The following is a 15,861-nucleotide window of genomic DNA, read 5'->3' as shown; positions in this document are numbered from 1 at the left end:
AAGTTTTCACAGCGGTGTCGACTGAATTCTCCGATTGATTAAAATAAACTTTGATAAACATAAGACACGAGAGTTAAAACTCTTCCCCTCTGCAATCAGCCGCATTCATCGCACATCGTTAGGTGTCTCGCGTATTGACCTAAACAACAGCCTATTCTCAAGGTTTGAGGTCAATTCCCAATTACTTCCTAAATGGACTGGTTTTTCTGATAGAGTCAGTGTGACTTAGCAATATACCATGAACATATGCAATGTAATATTATTTTCTAAGATCTAGAGTTACTTCCTCACAAATACATGAAACCCTTTGTAGTTTTTGTGGATTACAAGACTGTACAAAGGACAGAGGTAGGAGAAACAAAGACAAGCTAGAATATTATGTTAGCATGCCTCTCAGCTGGAAAAAGTCCATCACTTCCTGTGCCTGTCCATCTTTCTATGCCTCATATTTATATTTTTGGATCCAAGCATAAAGTTGCTGAATCATTTTAAGGATTGCAGTAATGCATTAAGCCCCCATCCTTCGTTCCACAATTTTTACCAATTGCTAATTATAAAAAAGATCAGAGTTGCATTTTAATCAAATAAAAGTCAGCCTGGTCGCTCCAGCTCTGATGTCTTTGGCAGGAATGCAGTTATATTCTTCTGTGTGTGTGTGTGTCTGTGTGTGTGTGGTTATTGGAGACAGGACTGTAGGCTCCCCTCTGCATACATTATCTGGTTGTTGGGACAGCGTAGGCAGGAGAAGAGCCCTGGAGAGCCCTACAGGCTCAGGAAGGCCCCCTCAATTGCCCAGTGTCTGAAGCCCTGGATCTACCCAGGGACTGCAGTCTAGCTCTGATCGCTTCAGTCATAACTAGCCTCTTCCTCCTCCTCTTCACAGCCCACGCACACCTTGATTTTTCTGCCGCCCCATCTGTACTGAACCAAGACACTAGCATTTCAAATCTATCAAATCTTAAGCGATTTTTGATTTTGCAGAAGGTTTTTGTTGAAAATTTTAACTTTGTGAAGGTGGTGGGTTTCCCATTTGAATTTATGGTAACGATTAAAAGTTTGGACACGTTCAGATTAATTCTCGTTCCTCTGCTTGTTGGTTTTTTTTATGTTCAGACATGACAGTGCAAAACCAAACGCGCGTGTGTGTGTGTGTGTGTGTGTGTGTGTGTGTGTTCCCTGTTGACTCTGTGCCCTTTTGACGCTCCAGACGTTGGAGGTCAAAGGTGAAGGAGTGCAGACTAGAACACAGACAGATATTAGTAGTCATGAGGAGGGAGTCTCCCCCTCGTCATACCCCGCCCCTTTTTTTTGTTAATGTAGTCCAAATCTGCTTCAACCCTGCCTGTGAAGAAAAATATGACAATTTCACTCTGTCTTTTTATTCCACACCCAGTTTTTATCTCTAATTTCTCATTTCCTCTGTCTTCATCTCCTCTTGCAGATTGACGGCGCAGGAGAAAAATCTGCTTGCGTTTGGCTCAAAGACCAGGCCTGTTCATCTGTTGTTTTTCTGGTGTATAACAAAACCTCAGAAACAAAGATTTTGTTGTAATATGGGTTAACATTGATATTTTAAAAACACCAAAAAAAAATGTTATTTCATTGTCTCTTAAGATGTACTTTATTGCCAACAAGCATCTGGGGTTGAATAAAGAAATGTATTTAAAGCTTTTAAATATATATTGTTTATTGAGAGCCTTGTGTTTTGTTTGCTGTCCACTGCTGTATTTGATGCTCGTCATTCGGCAAGAGTATAGAGAAAAATTTGAACTAATTTTTTTAATAAAAAGTCAGATTGATCACACCGCACTTTTATTTTTGTGCCAGTTTTACAATAAAGACTTTGTGTCTAATGTATATATATGTGTGTGTATAAACGCGCGGTCAATAAAGTAACATTAATTTGAACCTCCTATTTCCAGCTTTTTTTTTATTACTTAGTTTTCATTCTAAATGCACATTTCCCTAAAATATCTAATAAGTCTAATTTGGGCATGAAGCTGTCACATATTTTTATAAAGACCAAAAAATGATGGTGAAACTGATTTTTTAACATTCAGTTTATTTTCTCACATTTATTTCATTCATTATCGTAAGTCTAGCGCACTTATAGCTATTTACAAAACAATACTACCTCCAGTGTCTTGTTACATAAAGAAATATGCAATAGAGAAAACTCACACAATAACATTTTCACTACAGTTATTCTGACTTTTTGACAAACGTGGAAGTTTTTTTTGTTTGTTTGTTTTTTTATTTGATTTGTCTCAATTTGCTGGTTTAGTGCAGAGGAATAAACAGAAATATTAAATCTTTTTGTTTTTACTTTTTAAAAATTATTTTTGTGTAGGCCCACACATGCTATTTGCCATAAAAGACTGGTCTGTTTGTGCCTTTTTAAATCAAACAGTGAATGTAGAATTTCTTTTCTTCTAGCTCAGCAAAATTAGGCCCACACCAAACTGTGCTCAGACTCAGAGTACAGTAGGTCAGGAAGATTGGAATATTTGCATTTTAAACAAACTGGCTTTTTGAAGCATTTAAACAAAAAGGGGGGAAAAAGATCAGGTTTTGAAGTTTTTAGCTACATATCTTTGACGTGGTTAAAAAACAAAAATGCTCGCTATACTGTCTACAGCACAGTTTTAATATTACTAACCAGAAAAGCAGGTGTATTTGTAAATCAAACACAAGGAGCTTAATGGTATATTATAATTCAATTTTTTACTTAAATTTTTAGTAAACTTAAAAAAAACTGCGCTGTTTAGAGATGGGGAAAGGACAGTGAAAGAAATGGTTCTTCTGGTGCTTTTATTTCAGGGAAAGAGGCAACGAGAGAGAGAGAGAAAGAGACTGTGGAGCCGCCATCATCTGAATGAATGCAAATTGGCGCTGCCTCCATCCGGCATCATGCCAAGTATCTATAGCAACCACATCCTCTGACAGCCTCCATCCATCCCTCCTTCACTCTCTCGGCCTAATTAGTCCTCTATCTTCCCTATAGCTCTTTTCTTCTGGTGTTTTTTTCCTCCCACTTTCCCAAAAATCTTTGCACAAAGGAGTGTGGACCGAGCTTCCTGCCCGGTTTAAGAAGCGAACCCCTTTTTTAACCTAATTCAGAAAGATGCACAGGAACACAAACACCCAAAAAATCAACCTTAAATAAAATAGGTCATTTCTTTCTAGAGACCTCAGTGCCTTTAAATCTACTCTGAGATCATCAGGATTATAATAATTGTCCCCCTTTTTTCAATTTGTTGGGTCTGTTCTCAGTATTGCGGGGGGGGGGGGGGGGGTCCCTTCTTTCATATGTTGCTGCGTTCACGGTCAAGTTCAAAGCGGCAGAGCGGCCTCGGGCGGAGCAGCAGCTCCATCTGACCCAGTACACCTGCTATCTTTAGCCCCAAGAGCCGGGCTGCACCGCCACCTGCTGACCGACGTGTATTCCTGCAGCAGAAGGCGCTCAACCATTCATAGGGAAGCAGCGCCCTCGAGTGGTGATTAAATGTCATTACACGATAAACAGGCGTGAGAAGATCCATAAATATTTGGACAGACTAACATTAGTTTGAGTTATTGGATTTGTCACTAATTAGCTAACTCAGTGTTAAACAAGGACAATAAAACTAAATAGCATCCTAGGGAGATCACTTTTGAAAAACAAGGATATACGTTCCACTATCACTCTATTTTTTATGAATAAAGACTGTGTGGAGGCCAGGCTGTTTGAATCCGCTGCATCAGTGTTACCAAACGGCTAAGCTGGAGTCAGACAATAGTTTTTCTTTATGCACAGGCTGTGGTCAGCTGAGCTGCTGCTCTGAGATTTACTGTTCTTTGTGACTTTACACCACTGAATTCAACAAAATGTAAGGAGACGTTTCACGAGCCATCTTTCCCCAACACTGTTTATACTATCTTTGTTGGTAAAAAGGCTGAATTCAGTAAATGAATCTGAGTATCATCAACTTCAATTCAAGTTCTTAATATGTCCTCACTCTGACCATGAACACTACAGAAAACAGTCCAACACAGTGCTATACTGTTAATTCACCACACCACAGCAAGCTAGCCTGTTTATCCTGCTCCAAACTGCCAGTATTTTAATAATACATAGTTAATACAGCCCAGTTTGTTTTACAGGACGTTTCACAATAAGAAAAAAAATATATCAAATCATGTGGAGTTCCAATATCTGATTTAAGAATGATAACATTACATGTTTTACATTTCCAGTTTATCAAATGAAACTGAGCAGTCTTACCTTTAAATATAATCTTTCTTCTTCCTCTCCAGTACTGTCTTTCTTACTTCGTTCACTCTGTGAAACAAAGGAGTCATCTCTTTAGCTAGCGTGGTAAACTGCACAGAAACTGTTTTTGTTATCTGATATTTGATGAGCTGTTAGAAATGTTGCATTTGAAATTACCGGAAACTTGAAAATGTTACCCCACTTAAGCTAGCTCTTCTTCTGTACCAACAGCTAGCTAGATGCTGAAGTGCAACAACCACAGCTTGGACAAAAACAGCCCTCCAGATCGTTTGAGGCACCTTTTCTTGACAAAGAAACACGCAGATGTTAGTGCTGAATTTGTATATGTTTTTACTGTAACTATAAGTAAGTCTAACCCTAATGAGATGGCAGTGCAAGTGAAGGTCATCATTAGGCTAAAAACTTAAGTCTATCCGAGAGACAGTAAAAAATGTAGGATCAACCAAATCATTAACCTGGTTTGTGCTGAAAAAAGAAGAAATGCACTCATCAGCTCATCAACACCAAAGTGCCCCAAAGACCAGGGAAGACAACTAAAGTGCATGAAGACAGAATTATTGAATGTTAAGGAAAAACAACAACATCCAATCATGAGACACCTTCGTGAATCATGAATGTAAATACAACAGGTAAAAACCACTGGTTACACTCAAGAATATGAAGGTCAGATTATACTTATAGTTTATCATTATACAAATGATTCAAGTGATTCATTGGTTTCGTAAGAAATTTAAATATGCAAGTAGCTTAACAGGTTAGGAGACCAGAATCTATGAATATGTAAATAGTTTAGATTTGAGTCCGTTTTCATCAGGTTTGCACATCACACGCGTTTGAGACCAAAATTAGCTTTTCATAAGCAGGTATAGCTCTTCAATTCACTGTTTAGGTTTTTATAACTCTGCACCGACATCATGCTGACCAGCAAATGTTAAATATCCCCCTAAAAAAAAAAACAAAAAAAAAAAAAAAACTCAGTTTGAGGGGGAAAATTCTTTAATATCAATCCAAACAACACTCCAAGCACAAAAATACATCAGTCTGGGACATTAAACCAAAACTAATGATCACAAATCAATGTGTTATCAACATTGTAGACTCTGATGTTACAGACGCATCATCATCGTCACTACAGGCCAGACACAGGTTGTGGTTATCAGTAGCTATGTTGACATTCAGTTGGCACAAATCACTAGAATTTAACAACCAGCTGTTGAGTCACATCTGCACCCAAACTGGAAAAACAACAACAACAAAAAACACCACAAGATAATCGGCTGTGACACACAAAGTAGAGTTATAAGTCTACATGTACGGGTTAAAACAATTAACATTTGATTTTACAAGAGGAAACAAAAAACACTCGCACCAGAGTAAGTCGTTGTAGTGTGTCAGTATTTGTTCTTGTTACACGCCTGTTGTGTTCCCATCTAAAGATCATTTTGTGTTAGACAAAAAACAAAAAAACACAACTTTTTGGCATTCAATGATTGTCTGGAAATGGAAATCAAACAGGCTCTTCGTGTTATACTCATCTGCTGGTAGATCAGAGAAAAGATCATAACAATGCAACAATCACGGTTATTCCAATTTAAATCAGAGTATGGCGTGTTGGAGAAGGGGCAAAACCAAACCAGTAACTTTGCTTTTTTTAAATTCTGCCTTCATGGCTTTAAATAAGTCCTAAATGTGTTGGAATGAACTGGGAACTGAGAATCACCTTTCATGGTGATTTACTCTCCAAGGCAGTTTAAGCTTTACAAAATTCACATACAAAACTGAACCTGAAGAAATACATTCAGCCACTGAGGACTAACAATTTCTAAACTTCAGAGCATCTGCTTCTTCTTACTGAGAACATCCAGACTGAAGCAAGGCTAGAAAATGGAAGAAACCTCCAGAAAGGTTAGTAGAAGCAGCTCAGTCGTAGTAAAAATATTACTATCCTTTGCTAGGCACTTAGAGTGAGGAAATACCCTTCGTTCAGGTTTCACTTAATGCAGTGGTTCTTAACCTTGTTGGAGGTACCGAACCCCACCAGTTTCATATGCGCATTCACTGAACCCCTCTTTAGTGAAAAAAAAAAAAAAATTTCAAATTCAAGACATAGATATGTTTTTATTGGTGCACAAAATGAGCCGTGCATGTCATGGTGGAGGCTCTGCCGAACCCCTGAGACCGACTCACCGAACCCCTAGGGTTCGATCGAACCCAGGTTAAGAACCACTGACTTAATGTATTCTTTTAACCAAGCACACTTTCATATGTGCTAATTACAGACCAAATTCTCATTGATCTAAGCTTTTCTTCTGCTACCTAAGGCAAGGAGTAAAGACAACTGATATTAAAACACTTTACATGCATCTGCCCACAGCTGATGGAGCAGATATATGGACTGGAGATGCTGTATGTCACAAATCTTCCTCATTTACAGAGGTCAACTAAAGTCAAAATATTGTGTTATGTTCAGGAGATCACCTGAACGCTACATTAATTCCAACAAACAATTTCCACGAGCAGACAAAGAAAATGAGAAAATGATTTCCAGAGAAGGCAGGATACAGGAGTGTAGGGATTGTAAAACTCCCTGTAAAACCTCCCCTCCCAGATATTTTTAAGAGCGATGCCGATATTTGTTGATTTAAAAATTTGATATATAGGCTGATATTTTCTTTTTCTTTCAGACATAAAAAACATAAACAGATTTCATTAACATTTGTTATGCTTAGCTATTTGTCAGTGTTACATTGTTCAGCAACACAGTAATGTAACGAGTTACTGTACTAAATTCAGTAATCACATCACGACGTGCATTACAAATCTGCACAAAATGGGAAAATAGAAAAAAAAGAAGAAGTGGATCTTACTTTACTTAGACTTCACCTCTGACGTGTTTATTTATTTAAAAAGAAGTTTGTGGTTTCAATCCCAGCTGTGCTCATTACTTTTACTTTTATTTTGGAAAAACATGTTTAAAACTATCCAAAAAGAATAATACCTATATCACACTGAGTACGCTGATGTCTTGTAGGCACTAACAATGGAACAATTATCATTATGCTTTAGCAGTGAATCTGTCCCTGGATAAACCAACAAGTAGATTTAAAAAAAAATTAAGTGATTGCATTTTAATAAACTGAAACATTTTCCAAATCTCAAAAGCTATTTTCTAAACTATTAGTATTTCTCATGTTGTTAATTATTATTTGGTGAGGTTATCTGCTGGTCTAAGATCAGAATATTACTTTGGGCACTGTCATCAGTCAGATTAGGTTTTCTCGTTTTGGTGATTAATCTTCCCATTTTTTAATCATCAATTAAACATCCATCCATCCATTCGCTTCCGCTTATCCTTTTCAGGGTCGCGGGGGGCGCTGGAGCCTATCCCAGCTGTCATAGGGCGCAAGGCGGGGTACACCCTGGACAGGTCGCCAGTCTGTCGCAGGGCCAACACACAGGGACAGACAACCATTCGCACTCACATTCACTCGCACATTCACACCTAGTGGTAATTTGGATTATCCAATTAACCTATCCCCACAAGCTGCATGTCTTTGGACGGTGGGAGGAAGCTGGAACCCGGAGGGAACCCACGCAAACACGGGGAGAACATGCAAACTCCACACAGAAAGACCCCAGGCCTGATGGTGGAATTGAACTCAGGACCTTCTTGCTGTGCGGCAACAGTGCTAACCACCGTGCTGCCCATCAATTAAACAATTGTACATATTTAAAAATATAAATCTTTCAAATTCACTGCTGAGTTTCAGTCACAAGCCTTGCTTCTTATTCCTGTTACAGATGACACCTCATGCCCTCTGCTCCGCTTGGCTCTACTCATCTGCTCACCCAGCTCAGCCGTTCTGCCTTGGTATGTAAGGTCCAAGTATAGAAACTATTGACACTGCTCAGTTTCTATGAGCCTGCATCAGTACTGTCAAAATGTTCATCTGCATCATTCAAACAAGCTCCAAGTCCCATCTGCTGCCACAACTCTACATTAACACTTCTAATTGATATGTGACGATTAGAAAAACACGTGATTGTGTGCTGAGGTAAAGTACAATACTGAGAACTAAATTATCTTTGTAACAGAACTCAAATGATCTCTTCACTATGTGTTTGCATATTTCCAGTCAAGTTAGCAAATACTGCTAAAAGCTCTACACTGAGTCCTCCTCCCTAACCAGGAGATTTAAAGTCATTCCAGTGACATGTCACAGTCTAGTGTCAAGTCATGTTTTCAAAAACAAAACAGCCGGGAATGGCAGCGAAGAGACAGACTGCACAGCTGTCACGCTGGCAGCAAATGGAAGACACATTTGTGTAATGTGTGTACTTTGTGTGTGTCCAACATCAGCGACACATATGAGGGTGAAGATATAAAAATGCCTCTTGATATACTGTACTTTTTAAAAACACCACCACAGATAAATGACATATGTAAAAGCAACACCTCTCAGACTCTGTCAGCAACAATGAGACACTGTAAACGTCACAAAGAGGGCTGTGTACATGTTTAGCTGTTCTTTCTAAATATCAGTGTGTAACATCTCACATTTGGGGGATGACCTAACTACTTGATGTGCGTTACTTAGGGCTGAGAACCAATAAGCATATTTCCACTAAAACTGAGACGCTGGAGTCCCAGGAACTTTTTCCCAAAGAACTACAAGGTTCCTTCATATTGTTACTTGTCTGTGTTTCTACAATACTCTCTTTTCCATTGATGTTTCAGAGCTTATTAGAAAGAAAAAAACAAACATCCAAAACAGCCTCCCAAATGTTCCTAGTTCTTAGGGGAAGTGGTTCCAGCAGTGAAAAGGCCCCAATAGTTTAGCTGGAGTAACTGTAGTATCTGTATTTATACTTCAGATATGAATCTAAAGCCTATGACATGATTAAAGTGAAAAACAATCGATATGTGATGAAAACTTTCTAAAAAACACTATGGGCACTGGTAATTCTTTTTTGTTGGCACCACCATAAAACACAACTAAACAACTAATAAAACTGTGAATTCAATCTTCAGGAGTGCCACTGAAAAAAAAACACTAGACTGTGAGCTTTTAATATTTCAGCTCAAACTAAATCAAACCATTTGATAGCAGTTACAAAGCTGCTATCACACTTAAACATACTACAACACCATTTATGGCATATAATTTGCATTAACTAACGTCATAACCTTTGGTACATTTTCTTAAAATAAATTTCCTCAAAACAAATCTCAACAAGGGCATATCTTACTCTTATTAAATGAATGCATTTTTTAAAACTCATGGGAAATGAGTGGAAACCAGCATGGCACTGGAAAGTAAAAGATTTAAAATGATACACATGGCAGCTGTGTGCGTGTACCTTTTAACTCTCTGGATTACAAATGTACTGAGAGGGTAGGAACATTACAATTCATGTGTACACACAAACGTATTGATGATATTGCACTTAGATGTACATGATAACAAGGCGTACTATCCAACTTACCTCTGTTACACACAGACAAAGCGAGAGAATAAATTTTTATTACCCACGCATCCTGAGCCACTGTGCTATTTGCTTTTAACCAGCAATACCCATTTTTCACTCTTGCTTCCTCTTCTGTCTCACCAGAGTGGGCTTACAGGGATCTACTCAACCCTCTACCCCCATTTTCAACTCTCTTTGTCATTATTATGGAGTAGTATAACCCATTTGATGAAGCTTCTTCAAGAGAATCTGAGTGAGGTCAAAGGTGGTGAAGCTAATCCCCACTGCAATAGGTCCTTTAACCCAGTTCATACTGAGACCTTTGTAGAGTCCGCGGATAACCCCTTCCTCGGACACAATCTCCCTCATGGTCCCCAGGATGGTGCGGTACGTGTGACCTGTGACACCTGCAGTCTGCATCCGCCGCCGTACTACATCCAGAGGGTAAGACGCAGACTGGCCGATGAGACCTGCACAGGCTCCAAAAGCCAGGCGTTCGTATGAGTAGGGCTGCTGGCGGCCGCTGTGCTCTGCGTGGAAGAGAAACGTGTGAGGTTTAAGTACTGTACATGAACAGCAGCTGTGCACAGAAGGAAAGGAACAGGGCTAGATCAATACAGATAAACATGTGGCTGTTGAATACCTGCATGCAACTTCTTCAGTGTCTCATAGGTAAAGAAGCTGAGGCCAGCATAGGGGGCAACACCCAGTATGGTGGGAGTAAAGCCTCGATACAGTGTTTTCATGCCCTCTTCTCGAGAGATCCGCACAAACACATGCAGAATGTTACTGTACCTAAAACAGAAAAATATTAAAAATATAAATGTGTTTTAGTAAAAGATGGATGAGAAATTCAGAAGAAAAGAAAAAAAAAAGTACTTTACATCTTAGATCATAGAAGTTGACTCAGTCTGCACAAGTGTGCAGTTAAAGTCCATTAGAGGCTAAATAGGATCACACAATACCCCAGCTGACTATACAGTGAAGATGTGAAAATGTGCTGTAGTAATATCTTCTGCATTATGGTTGCACGACCAACTATGTTTATTCTCAAAACAAATGAACAACATTTCAGGTTTTTAGTGATGAATTTGTCTAAAGTGACATAGTGACACATAAAAATCTATAAATGACTCAAGAAATTGATTTAAAACACAATTACACAGCTCTGAAGACAAAAGGAGGTCTAGCCCAGTACAAGCAAGGTGTACCTAATGTAGTGGCAAAGTGAGTGTATGTATAACTACCCTAAACATTAACCATGTTTCATGACCCTTGGATTGTTTTGCTGATGCTATTAACAAACTCCCCAACTATGCCCAGAAGACAATTTATAATAACTTCAAAGTTGGCTTACATTTCCTTTGGCGTTACAGCCATCCTCGCACGCACCATATCAAGAGGATATGTCATCATGGCGGCAGTGGTACCAGCCATGGACCCAGCCAGCAACCTTGGGACTGGAGGTAGGGCACTGCAACCAAAAAAAGGAAAAAACCCGTCAGCACTTCAGCCCTTTTATGTCTTTACATAAGAAAACATTTCATAAACAAGCAAAACACAAATACGTACTTTCCCTGAAAGCCATAGTAGCCTCCCAGCAGGCCCTTGTACTGCTCGTGTGCGCAAAACTGGATGGCAGCGTACGGGATGACTCGCACCATGGTGGCAGAGTTTCCCCTCCACAAACTGAAGAAGCCCTCCATCAGGTAGGTGCGGTAGATCAACCTGTAAGCTTCCTTTAATTCAGTGTGCACAAAGATATACTTGCTCACATTAACACGAAATTAACATGATGCACAAATATGTGTACCCAGTTTTATTTCTGCTAAATAAAAACTAAAAAAAACAAACAAACAACAAAAAAAACGCTTATAAATAGGAAGCATGCTCAAACATACCTTGGCAGAGAATCTTGCAGAAGACACTGAAAAACAAAATACATAAACAATATAAAAACCATACCACCCTTATTTGTACAGCACTTTAAAATAAACCAGGGTTCACAAAGTGCTGTACACATACAAATGGCATAAACAGAAAATAAAATCAAAGATGTTAAAAATAGAGATTCTTTAAAAAATCTGCAGTGTTTCTCACAAGTCCAGTCACTTTTTAAGTAATATCAATAATATGATTTTTTAGGTATTTCCACACTAGTCCCAACAAGATGTAATCACATATGTCCTTTATTCAGGTCACTGTTGTAAATTAGCAGAGCAGCCAGCTTGCCTTGGAAGATGATTTTAGTTCTGTCCAATGGGGCGACAGCTGTCTTGGCTACAGCTCCTGCTAAAGCCCCCGAAAAGAGCGAGTTGATAACAGACCGAGTCTGTTTCATCCCCTGCAAAGACAAATAATCACATTTTAGGTTCAAACAGAGACACTGTACATTTGCAAATTGTTGTGTTTGCTATAGTGTTGATCAGTAAGCAGGGGTTACATCAGGATAACAGTTGACAAATAACTAACCAGCTAACAAAACCTCCCAAATAGAAGCAGATGTGGTTAAATGAAACAGAGGGGTCATGAAGCTCCAAAGACCTGCTCAGTTCATGAATTTCATTTTCAGCTAACAGAATGAGGGGTCTCTAGTGCACAGTACAGTACTAAAATAGTGTTACAATGCCACTATATTCTGCAAATAACATATGACTTGATAGGATGCAATCACAGAAGTGATGGGACAACTGTGGGGGAATGAATAATCATGTGAGTAAACCCATTTAAACATAACTGTATGATAACATAAGGCATATTTATATATCCATTACACACATACACAATTTTAGAAATGCATGCATGCAAATAAATATATCTAGCTAAACTGTCTAACTATTCAATTTAATAGTTCAGTTAGTAAGATAAAGTCCCTACAATAACGCAGATAAAACCCCAACAATTAAACGACCCCCTAACTGCAAAAACCTGGTAACAGTGTGAAGGAAAAACTTCATTTTAACAGGAAGAAACCTCCGGCAGAACTGGACTCAGGAAGGGGCAGCTATCTGCCAGAATCCGTTGGGGGTGACAAAAATGGCTGACTCCAGAAATAATTGTACAACCCCCTGGAATGTCAACATTAACACAATAATGACTTTTTTTCCTCTAAACACAATTAGTCACAATTAAATAAAATTTATTAACAAACCTGAGCTGTATGATTACCCTGATCCTGTATAAATGTGCTCACCTCTGACTGACTGGAGGAAGCCAGTGGGAGCACTTCACCCTGTGTGAGTGATGCCCGTTGTTCCTGGACTCCACTCCCCATCCCCGAGGATTATGAACCAAGCACGCTCATGAATTGAACCGCTGGTGGCAGCGGTGATGCTGGTGGGGAGTACAGGAGGCTAGAAGCTACAGGGAAGAAGGAAAAAAAGAGGAAAAACAAACACAGTTAAGTTTCATGTCAGTCTAAGTATTTTTAAACAGATTTTCCTGTTACAGCAAGGAAGTTGTTTGAAAACCCTTTTTCCTGGTATGCCTCACCTCAGAAAAAAATGTTCATACTCCACATTACACAACTTTTAATGAATCAGAACAAAAAGAATATGACGTCAGCACTGTCATCCACTCTTTGTTTATTTTCTCTAAAATATTCTTATGTCCTTTTACCTGATTGTCCACCCGCCACAGTTTGATAACCAGTGCTCTAATTAGACTGCATGATTATTTATGGCCTCAATGAATCATAACAAGTACCACAGAATCAAAGTCTGGTCTCAAATCTATTCTACTTAACCGCCCTCTTTCTTATATGCTTATAACATGAGTTGAGAAACAAGATGTTTATCTGTACACAATAAACTAGAAATACAATACACACCGATGTGAATAACTACCTCAAGAATAGCCCACTTACTCTGAACCACCTGCCCTCATGAAAACTGCAGCTAAGTGGAGGCACAATAGATCACTCCTGAAGGACAGAGGACTTGTAGGTGAAAGGTGTCTGAGTGACACAAGCACTCCTGAATCCTCTCCCTTGCTGGAAACAAGTTTGCAGTGTAACCACAACTTTGAACATTCAGGACAATCCTCCAGATCTCATCGATAAAGACAAGTTGACCTTTAGAAGACAAACATTATTTAGAGTGAACTCACTGATTTTAACAATAGAGGTATTTGCATGGCTTTAAAGAACTAATCACTTCACCACATAGATCACATATTCATGTAATGTTCAACCCATCCACTCTGCTTTATCAAGTCCAAAGCTATCAAATATCTAAACCTGAGCTGAAGGAACACCAACAACAAGATGCAAATTAGTAATTCACATCCAGTCTACACAAGATCTACAAGTTTCACACATTCAGAAGAAAGAATGAAAATGATCAGCAACTCTTTTTCTTTGGGTTTTCATGTGAAGAATTTTACTTATTTGTGTTTTTTGTTTGTTTTTTGTCATCATGGGACACACGGATACTTCATCAGTATAAGATCAAATCTGCTTATGACTATGACTAATGTTTATCTGTTGTGTAACATTCATTTTCTGCTGTATAATTCTTCAAGCATGATGAACAGCTGACTTGCCCTAAAAGTTTTTCTTGTTTACAGTTTTGCCAACAAACTAATACTGGCACTGATATGATTAAGTGATGATCTGCCCTTTCAGATTTATATTATTACAGAGAATATGGGTCACTTAGTTTTTGATATACATACAGGCTCAGTACAGGATTTGTGGATGCTGAATATTTGTTAAAACATTAACAAAACAGCCCTTAGAAACACCAGAGTTCAAGAAGAAGCAGTGAGAGGCTGGCGAGAGACAACAGTGAAACTGTAAACGGAGGGTTGGCTCAAAAGTTGGGTCAGAGGCAGCAAATACTGGCAGCAGTGCAACAGGCCTTGTACCCACCTTTTCACAGCAGCCACCATCCCAAATCTCAGGCCATCTCACACCCCTCCCTAAAGCTTCTTTCCCCATGCATATCATCTTACAGTTCCTTATTCCTCACTTGTTTCTGTCCTGCTATGTCTAATTTGTGTGCCTTAGGCTTCATTACTCTGTAATACAGGACAGCATTCCCATGCTATACACATGCAGCAGTGGAGATTTTATAGAAAGTGTATTATCAAGAATAAGGGAGTCAAAAAAGGCAACTTAATACTTATGGGTAAAGCGTGGGTTTAATTTTGTGCTGTATTTATCAAGAATAAGTCCATGAAAATTATTGGAAGTCTAAGTGGAAAAAGTTGAGAGCAAAATATGACCACATGCTAGCTGTGGGAAACAGAAAATACATAAGCATAAATACTCAAAAGGCATCACAATTATCTGCGGATTATCTGAATAATCAGCAAATGTAAGAGTGTAGTGTTGCTGGAGAGAAGTGGATCATCAACATCATGAGCTGCTCATGTTGCCTGCCTCCTTAATACATCAGTTTTGTAACAGCGCCGTGTCCCATATGTTGCCATTTGCCTCGGCATTTATTAAACTGTAAACCAAAGCATGGTTACAAGTCAACATTACTGCAGTAGAAGTGGACACTTATTCATTAAACGATCACCATGCCTCGCCTTTCTGTTTCTGCCCGCTGCTCCAAACCTGTCGACACATGCCCGCAAACAAAACACAGCCACCCTCTGAAGCAGCGACCTGTCACTGCTTACACAAACACATTGCTTACCTTATAAAGCCGACACCGGCATCAAGAGCTGTCACGTTTTGATATCCCCTCTACTGGCGCGTTATTTCCAGCCGTTAGCAGTTTCTTCAGGAGTTATTTCTAAGTTAGCCAAATACCAGGTTAAGTAAGGTAAGCTAGCCGTTAGCCCGCCGTTTAATTCGCGTCTATTTTCTCGGTAACAGCGTACTGCAAATGTTAACCATGAGCTAATGTCTTGACTGGAAATGTGTCCTAATGTTGAAGGTGCCTTTTAAAATACGTTTCTAACATGCTCTAGAGCTGCAGTGACTCTAAGTGACAGGCTTCCTCCATTGTGGGCTCTGCCGTTACTACTCCTGTCAGCCAGGCGAGGCGGTTCGCAATGACCACAGTGAGGTTTGACAAGGACGAGCGCAGGTGCATTGTGGGAAATGAAGTCTCAGTGAGGTGCGGCACGCTTGGATAGGTCAGTTAGAGGGGCGTGAGTAGGAGAGC

At 39.2% G+C, this 15,861-nt stretch overlaps 1 protein-coding gene and 1 long non-coding RNA gene across 2 annotated transcripts in view; one reads left to right on the top strand and one right to left on the bottom strand.

The window, feature by feature from the left end:
• The window catches only part of LOC308383400, a 22,069-nt gene extending 20,267 nt beyond the window's left edge, over positions 1 to 1,802 (top strand). The window contains exon 4 of the long non-coding RNA XR_013969132.1: positions 1,442 to 1,802. This is a non-coding gene — a long non-coding RNA (uncharacterized lncRNA). The remainder of the gene's footprint in view (positions 1 to 1,441) is intronic.
• A 3,449-nt stretch (positions 1,803 to 5,251) lies between these two features.
• slc25a42 (solute carrier family 25 member 42) lies at positions 5,252 to 15,813 on the bottom strand. The gene is made up of 8 exons (XM_080861188.1): positions 15,388 to 15,813; positions 12,936 to 13,102; positions 11,975 to 12,086; positions 11,644 to 11,669; positions 11,315 to 11,481; positions 11,100 to 11,216; positions 10,386 to 10,537; positions 5,252 to 10,272 (listed from the first exon to the last, which is right to left on the bottom strand). The coding sequence occupies exons 2-8, from the start codon at positions 13,014 to 13,016 to the stop codon at positions 9,947 to 9,949; spliced, it is 981 nt and encodes a 326-aa protein (XP_080717314.1). The 5' UTR covers positions 13,017 to 13,102; positions 15,388 to 15,813; the 3' UTR covers positions 5,252 to 9,946.
• Between the last annotated feature and the right edge of the window lie 48 nt (positions 15,814 to 15,861).

The sequence above is a fragment of the Rhamphochromis sp. 'chilingali' genome, assembly GCF_963969265.1.
Source record: "Rhamphochromis sp. 'chilingali' genome assembly, chromosome: 16".
In the NCBI taxonomy this organism is placed as follows: domain Eukaryota; kingdom Metazoa; phylum Chordata; class Actinopteri; order Cichliformes; family Cichlidae; genus Rhamphochromis; species Rhamphochromis sp. 'chilingali'.
The sequence above is the reverse complement of the archived record's forward strand: the minus strand, read 5'-3'. Positions and strand labels throughout refer to the sequence as shown.

What these genes read in the sequence shown, in the direction of transcription:
- slc25a42 (XM_080861188.1), bottom strand. Translation starts at nt 13,016, where the DNA reads ATGGGGAGTGGAGTCCAGGAACAACGGGCATCACTCACACAGGGTGAA. An exon ending in AACTAAAATCATCTTCCAAG is followed by an intron (nt 11,670 to 11,974) that starts GCAAGCTGGCTG and finishes TTTGTTTTTCAG; the next exon opens with TGTCTTCTGCAAGATTCTCT. An exon ending in ACTGAAGAAGTTGCATGCAG is followed by an intron (nt 10,273 to 10,385) that starts GTATTCAACAGC and finishes TCTTCCACGCAG; the next exon opens with AGCACAGCGGCCGCCAGCAG.